General features: G+C 35.6%; 1 protein-coding gene across 1 annotated transcript; it reads right to left on the reverse strand.

The window, feature by feature from the left end:
- Positions 1-3850: 3850 nt before the first annotated feature.
- KQ657_001409 (uncharacterized protein) lies at positions 3851-8226 on the reverse strand (the record flags this gene model as incomplete). Its single annotated transcript, XM_043192207.1, has 2 exons — positions 3851-5906; positions 6389-8226. The coding sequence occupies 2 exons, from the start codon at positions 8224-8226 to the stop codon at positions 3851-3853; spliced, it is 3894 nt and encodes a 1297-aa protein (XP_043048179.1).
- Positions 8227-9040: the final 814 nt, after the last annotated feature.

Raw genomic sequence — 9040 nt, forward strand, 5'->3', positions numbered from 1 at the left:
GCACACCGAAACCCTAAAACACAAGAGCCCCGCACACCGAAACCCTAAAACACAAGAGCCCCGCACACCGAAACCCTAAAACACAAGAGCCCCGCACACCGAAACCCTAAAACACAAGAGCCCCGCACACCGAAACCCTAAAACACAAGAGCCCCGCAGCAATGGGGATTACTTTCACCCTTAAATATGCTCACCATAAATGGTACTTTTTCAAGACCTCCAAACATTCAATTGTTGAACGCAACCTCTCTGGCTGCAAAATCCTGTGGTAACATGTTCAACCTTTTGGCTAGATTGAGTACTGCTGCGCATGAAGGCAAGACCACCAAATTGATGCATTTGTCGAAGTATTAGTTAAATAATACACGTAATTCAGTATAAAAGTATCAAAGATTTAATTTTTGTGGAGGTGAAAGCATTGCTTTAAGTCATGTGTTGAGTACACCATATGACAGCAAAGTTATATTTTGCAATCAAGGCTTAGAAAGGAATAGTAGAATACGAAGCTCCTTATTTTCCAGGATATGTATAAGTATAGGCATTTCTTGATCTTGGATGATGATACTTTTACACGGAAATTGTATTACAATTTTATAGTATCTCACTGTTCAAGAGACATCTGACTATTAGAGCTACTATATTAATATATCACTAAGAAATGGAGCATGACCATCCAGTTATTTTAATTTTTACTTGTATCACTTGCGTCCCTTATTATTGTATTTTGAAAATCAGGAATTCAACTTTGAAAGTATTAATTTTTGTGGCTTACTTGTATTTTCATCTTAAGTTTCTTCTTGTGGGTTATCAGCTACATTTGTGACGTGCTCGAGGTGAGGCCACGATGCTCTAGTGGACCTTTGACGATTTACATAGTTAAATGAAAGGATTGAAATTATCACTGGGTGATATTCGATAACCCTCACCTTTGAAACTACAGTCTTAATTTGGTGCAACTCAGAGTATTCTCAGAATTGATGGTCAATGACTTCTTCACGTTATCATATTATAAAAGTCGTAAATAAATACTATTCATTGGCCTTGTCTCTTCAATTGAACCACAGTCGCAATTGCTTTTCTAACATTCATTTATCTTCATTCACAGCAGCTTATAAAATTTCACCTGGTTAGTCTACAAAATCATGAAATATACATAATAATTCGAGGTTACAGTAAACTAACTTGATCACAATAGTAATCAACTAAAGCACCTTTAATCATAACTGTTCATATCCACATTCTATTTTGATCACCTGTTTACAACACCCCAAAAAAATGACCTTGGTAATAAACTTGTTTAGGTTGATAAATTGAAATCTAGGGGAAATTTTGAAACCTTGGATCAGTTACTATCGATTCAACTCTAAAGTCATTAATTGTGGTTGGAGGTGCCACAACACCAGTTTCGTTGTTTGCTTTTCTTCTTTCAGTTTCTTGTACTTGTATTAAACTAATGTGTTAATCACTCTTCCTGTGATCATTATTTCTTCTTGCTTAACCCTTGTGAAAGATAGTTGTAAGTTTCATTCCATTTGTTCTGGCGTGTTGGTTACAGATTATTCATGGCTTTTTATGTTGTAGTTATGTATGTACTATATACTGGCTATAACAGTTTTTTTTATTGAATAAAGAAAGTATCACATAAATGATAAGGTAGTATATTTGATAAAGGTCATTTTATACATATCTAATTGCACTTTAGAAGGATGTTAGTAAAAAGGTATAGAAATTTTAATCAATACTTGACTGTATCGAGTTGTGCCACCATATTCAAAATTAAACATTGTCACGCGGAGAATCACGTGATAATCAAATGCAAGCACCAGTCTGTTGGTAACATTATCACTCCTTACTCCACTTCATGTTATAATAAAGTTATTACTACTATACCAACCTATTGTTTTCGCCTTCAACTCAATCAAAAACAGGTTTATGGGGCACAAACACAACATAAAGTTATCGGTTTGCGAGTTTTGTTGAATATATTTTTTTTTTTGGAAGTATAGTGTATATCCGTGGGAGAATCACTTGCATTTAAATAATACTATTTATGTTCCTCGAAGGGATCAGTTGTCCCTAGATCAGTTAGAGACGAGGACAGTAAAGAGTTGTAGTTCCAATTGCGATTGTAATTCTCCAGTTGCGATTGTTATTGCGGGCAGAGATATTCTACCCGCACCAACCCTGAAAACAGATTACGAAATAGAACAGGTTACTCTGGGAGAGAAGCCAACATAAAGTTAAGCTTTATTCGGTCCATTACACAATATGTCCTCTTGTATGGCGAACAAGCACGGCAATTTAAAAAAGTCTTAGCAAGAAAATAACTGCATACAGTTTATCAAAATTATATTATGAGACGCAAAGCCTCGCGAGACCTTACATGAAGACTCACCACAACAGTGGTGATACTATAGGGGCAATCTGCTAGTAGAACCACTAATATTGAAATGTATGAGTTGCAATGTATGAATTGCAATGTATAATCACGCTTACTCATAAACATCGACCATTGCAATTTCATAAGCAATATTTTGATAGAAAAAGGATTAAGAAGCAATATGATGAATGAATACATGACTGCAAACAGGTATAAAACACGACTTCATGTTATACATTATCAGCCTCATTTACAATATACAAGCGTCGTGGTCTTTTCCCAATGAGGATTACTTCCACCCTTGAATATATTCATGGTCAATGGTACTTTTTCAAAACCTCCGAACTTTCATTTGTGAAATGTAACCTTTCTGGCTGCAAAACCCTGTGGTAACATATTCAACCCTTCGGCTAAGTTGAGTCCCGCTGCACATGAAGGCAAGACAATCAAATTGATACTTTTATCAAAGAATTACCCTATTTTGAATCGAATCATGTGGCGAGAAAAACACCATAGGATATGCTGCATACAAGGTTTAGTACGGAAGGAATAGACTTCGTAATTGGTTATAGAATATGTGTATAAATAGAGGCATTACTTAAAACTTTGAGAAATGATATTTTGACTTCCCATTACAATTTAGAGTGTCTCAACTGACCAAGAGATATCTGACTATCAAAACAATTATATTAACTTACCACTAAAACATGGATGACGATCTTCAAGTTTTTTTAATATACACTTGTATCACTACCATTCCTTATTTTTACATTTTTAAAATCAGGAATACAATATTAAAAGTGATAACATTTGTGGCTTACTTATATTTTCAGCTTAATTTTCTCAGCGTTGGTTGGATGGCACATTTAAGACGGGTTAACGGTCATAACCCAATGTGATGGACTATTTGACGATTTGGATGGCGGTTGACAATTATATTTACATGATAATCGGTAGCTTCTTATTCATTATTGCAACGGTAAAACTCTGAGAAACCCCAGAAATTGATCGTCTACGACTTTACGTGACCACAGTATATGGATAGTATTGTACTCCATTGCCATAAACATTATACATCAAGTCATTTGTCTATCCATTCAGAACATCTAAACATATTATAATTTCATAGGTTATTTATGTATACATTCTAATTTGAGGTTACAGTATAAAGTACAATAATTAACATAGGAATCAACTAATGCTCTTGTTTTGGACATATGTATAATCATCACTGTTCAAATCCATTTTAAACAACTATTGTCGTTACCAATATGCCCAAATAAATGGATTTCTTGGTGATCTACTTTAGTTACGTTCTAGTAAGCGCAAAAGCATTGTCCAAACACCCCATGGCATCGCAATTACGTAGCACTTAACAAATATTACCCTAAAGTTAACACTAATGTAAACTGAACCAGGAATGAAAATCAATATAATTTGTTTGAATGTTCATCAAATGTCTTCATCATATTAAACTTGTTTAGGTTGATAAACGGTGTTGAAATTTTGAAACCTTGGATCGGTTACTAATGATCCAACTCTAAAATCATTAAGTGTTGTTGGAGGTGCCACAACACCAGTTTCGTTGTTTGCTTTTCTTCTTTCAGCTTCTTGAAGTTGTATTATTCTGTTTGCAATTTCACACGAACGAGAGAATTTACTGGTATACCCCAATAATTTCATATTGAATAGAGTAACTGAAGTCACTGAAACTCCTTGAGAAGCTAACATGGAAGGTGCACATAAGCAAATAGTTATAAAGTAGTCTAAAAATGGAATCCGAGAAAGTACCAAACGTGATTGGAATTTCAAGATATTCACTAATCCATTAACTCCTTTACTATAACACCGATCTCTTTGGAGTCGTGTATATTGATAACCTTCTTCCTTTGCAACATGGCTCATTCTAAGGGCAGTAATTATTAAAGCCATATTATAAAGCATGGAGGGGAAAATAAAATGTGGAGGCAAAACACTGCCTTCTTCAATTGATCCTACCCCATCTAATTTCAAATGTGATGGGAACATTTCTTCCATTTGTTTCATTTGTGACTCAAGATAATCAAATGTGATCATACTAGATGCAAATAAACCATCATGAACTCCCACAGTATCAAAATTGGATGTTAGAGCCAAATTCAATGTAGTAATGACTTTAAGGACACAATTAAATGTTGTGAGACACCTTGAGTTTTCCACATATAAAGTTTCTTGATCCTTTTTTCCAGTGGTTTCAGACCATGGTGCTGTTTCTTCCCAACCATCGATTGGTATGGATATGTTTGGCCAATCAACTGAACGAATGACTGTTTGTCTTCCTAATCGTGCAGATATCAAAGTATTCAAAATAAGGGCACCTCCCCAAGTTCTCATATTCCAAACATCTGGAGGTGGTAATGGTTGGGAACCAGGATTAGGTATTTCGGGATCCTTGTTTATCAATCTAACATCAACAGCCATTCTTGAAGATGAAGAAAGTATGACCCATGCTTGATCCCATTCACCAATTAAATAATAATAATAACCTACAAGTAATAATGTTTGAATAGAATCCAACGTAGTAGATACTGAATATCTCAAGGAAGTCATTGCATTATTAGCATACTTCTTTGAGGTCAGAATATCAACTTGATTAGCCTTGAGATCAACAAAGTAGCGACCTAAAGCAGTAATAATCCACAATAAGCCAACAGTACTATATTCCATAGAACCATTAATTAATGGATCTGGTTGATCTGCCACTTCATTGAACCGACCAATAAACTTCAAGAGATAATCTCGATTAACAATTGGAAGCCACATATGAACACAGTGGAAAAAGCTATTAAAAGTCTCTGCAAAGTTAACTGGGAATTCCACTAATTCAGATGGAGGAATTGAAGCTGTAGCCTTGTATAAATGACAAAAGGAACCAACTCTAAATGGGGAAGGGAAATCAGGACCAAGTTCAGAATTGAAATCTTTAATAGCCAGAGGAGTGAACCCCGAAATTGAGCCTGTCAATTCAGGAAACTCTAACGCCTTAGGCTCCCAATTTGAAGCAGACGAATTATTAACATTAATTGCATTAACTCCAAATAAATTGATGACTCTTGAATTAGTTTCATTATTACCAGACAGATTTGAATGTGATTTACGTCTGGATTTGGCACCTTCATAGGTTCTAGTAACCTTTTCAAATTTGGCTCTTATTATACTTAAATACCAAGTTTTCTGCAGCTCCAATATATCATCTGAATGGGGGTTATCAATTTCATCAGAAAATTCTTTCACCAAAGAATCTAATTTCACTTGCTTCCCTCCAGCAGCTTGTTCTCGCATTACTAACTTACCCAATAGCGATTCGTATAACTGACATTTCCGTTCAAGTTCGTGTAAAAGTCCGGTTCTGACCCCACGTTTCTTTTCCAATGGAGAGTAAGAACATATCACTCTTAAGTCAGCACAAACGTTACATAAAGGTCGATTCCCATCACATTTACGTTTCTTAATCCGACACGTATCACACGCTTGTCGAATACGTGCTCTTGCTCGTATTGCCGTCCCTTCCAGTTGATGATTCATTTGGTTCTTTGAATCATATAAACCTCGTTTCAAGTCCGTTTTTTTTGGTTCTTGTTTCACTCGTTGAAGTATCTAAGAACAAATATATCCCTGGAATAATTGACATGCGATTCTCCCTTTGCTTGCGGAGTTTGATACGATGTCTTACGTTACTGTTGTTACTGATGAGGTGGTGATATTTACTACGATTTCAGTTTGTATCAGTGCGATCATGTGACTTGGGAAGACAAACACCCCGGACCGGAATCGAACAAGAGATACTAAAGTCACACAAAGAGAAGTTATACTGTCAATAAGAAGATTCGTTCATGATATATATATCCATATAAGCTGACGTCACAGATTAAGCATATTTACTTGTACCAATTTTGATGAAAAACCACCGTAGCAATATAATGAATAATTCTTCTAGCTTTTTTTTAGAAGGTCTCGTCATAGACATACAAATCTGGGGCACCAATATGGTTCCTTATACGTTGGCACTTGTAAACGACTGATTCGGTCATTTGACTTGGACCACAGGTGATAACAGCCATACTACCGTAGGAGTACCTACTGTTGCATTGTAATTCAGCCACCAGTTCATCGAGATAACGATCAATATTAGGTCTTCCATAATGGTAGTTGATGATATCTAATTCACTAGACATGGAAGATTCAGTCTGAATAACAAATTTAGTTTCTGAAACGGTATATTTAGCGGTATTTGGCTTCTGATCTCGTGGTTCCTTCATTTCGTCTTTTAAGAGTCCTCCATCAGACTCGGTCAATGAGAAATCAATAGCAGGATCAGGTTCTCTGGTGATATAAAGATCAACAGAGATATCTATTAAGTCACGATATTGGTTAGCATACCTGTTTAACGTTGCTAACTCTTCCAGATACCAACAGGTGTTTTCTTTCTTTGGAACTATCCAGACTACCAAAATATTGGTTTGCTTGAAGTATGTTGCTATACCAGGATTGGCTTCCTTGATACGGACAATAGTTTCAATCAAATCAATGGCCACAGGAAATGTAAAAGAACCTCCAGAACCAGCACCAATAAACATACTAGTATCAAATTGTTGCAATGGTTGTAAGGGAACGCCATACGGACCATGAAACGTTGCCTTGAGAGAAACATAATCCTTATCTTCGTCTTGAGACATGTTTGAAGGTTCTTCAAGATTTTGCAACTTTTTGTATAGTTTCAACGTGAATCCCTTCTTCACTTTGATTAACAAGGACAACTTACCCTTATTTCCAAGGCTAACAACAGTGAAGGGATGTTGTTGAAAGAGACTGATTTTGCTAACTGTTAAGTATACATGATGCCCTGCTCTCCAACATCCAAGACCAGGAAAGATGGTATGGTACCATTTACGGTTATCGTATTCATTTGTAGGTAACGTCATTGAAATAGTAGTATCATCCAAGACACGGAATTTCGCCATTCCTTTTGTAGGGCTCTTATACTTGTACAAGAAAACATAGACTCTGGCAATGATCCTGTCAAGAACTAAGGCATGGACTGATACAATAATAATGGCATGATTTCCTTTACTATGAAAGTAAGCAAACAAGAGCATGATGAAAGATAGAATTCTATGCTGAACTAAAAAGACTTCAAACCACAAGTTTCTGAATATCTTGACACTCTGAAGACCTATAAGACCCAAGCAAGTGAAAGCAATCCACCCAAATATTTGAGGAGGAATTTTTAGGAATTGAGGGAACCCAATACTATTCCAATAAATGGCTGAAAGAATAACGTGAAGCGTTTGGAATAAGATTAAAATTCTAGCCACAACCTTGTGAAAGAAAGCCAATTGCGCATGGTCCAAACCACTCACAGCTCTAACCAAATCACTCTTAATAACAAACAAATAAACTAGAGGTAGAATACCAATACCGATACGACCTACACGTTTAGCAATAATGTAATACCGAGGTTCGTAATTGATATCTTTTGTCTCGAGATAGGAAAACCTACCCATCATAGTGACGAAACCTAAGAGTAGTAAGCTATAAGCAGGAGTGAAGTATATATAACTGTTCTTTTCCCATGGGTTCTTAAATCTAAATTTGGTTGCCAAAGCGTTCCACACTTTCATATACCCCAACATGACTTTATAAACTCTAGGGTACTCCATTTTGTAGAGCCTAATTATACGGGGAATGTGATGAAAGAAAAGGCCATAAGCAAATATTTGCACTAAACTAAGGGCAAATACTAGCCATTGATATTTGACGTTTCTTTCCTTTTCAACGTAGTACTGATCTGCTAGCTCAATACCCATTTTTTTAAGCAGTAATAGTATATTTATTCTTTAACTCTTTAAAGTTTAGAGAAGATATTTGAAAAACAAGCGATTAAGAATCAGATATAGAAGATTTGTGATGTTGTGAAGTACGTAATAAAAATATATTGCCGAATTAGGTCCGATCAACTGATGAAATAGATAAAAATTAAGCCTCCATCCTGCAACAGCGATTTCGGACATAATTAAAGCTAAAGGTTGCATTTAACACAGATATGCAATTAAGAAAAGAAAAAAACAAAGCAAAATGCAAGGTTTATGAATGGAGGGTGGAAATAAGAAACTTTTGAGGCAAGATTGATATTTTCCCCAGGTTCCGGTAATCCTCAAGCAACAAGCAACATTTGAAAGCATTTTATAGAATGGAGTTATTGGCTTATAGTTATTAGGAGCGCAGGACCGTGTATTTTCGTTTATAAAAATAATGGGCTACTTGAAAAGGCAAGACGAGAAACACTGGTTCTTAAAGTTCTACTACAACAAGTTCTACCTATTTCTGCAGTTAAACTAGATTAAAAAGCATTGAAGCATGACCTTGATACTATATGGTAGATCTACAGGCTACTTTATTGGTTCTGATAATACTAAGTGATTATTATTGTTACCCAAAATCAACAAAAACAGTTGCATATAGTCTGAGGTAAATTCAGCAATGGTGTAGTTGCAGTTTATTGTTTAATACTGAATAAACACAACTAACCAAATTATTATTTCTGCTTCTGTTAAATTAAAAGATAGTGAAGAACTTGAATCCTGCGGAAAAAAAAGAATGGTAAAAGGAGAAAGCGCTTTA

This window comes from Scheffersomyces spartinae (genome assembly GCF_019049425.1).
Source record: "Scheffersomyces spartinae strain ARV_011 chromosome Unknown scaffold_16, whole genome shotgun sequence".
NCBI classification, from domain to species: Eukaryota; Fungi; Ascomycota; class Pichiomycetes; order Serinales; family Debaryomycetaceae; genus Lizanozyma; species Lizanozyma spartinae.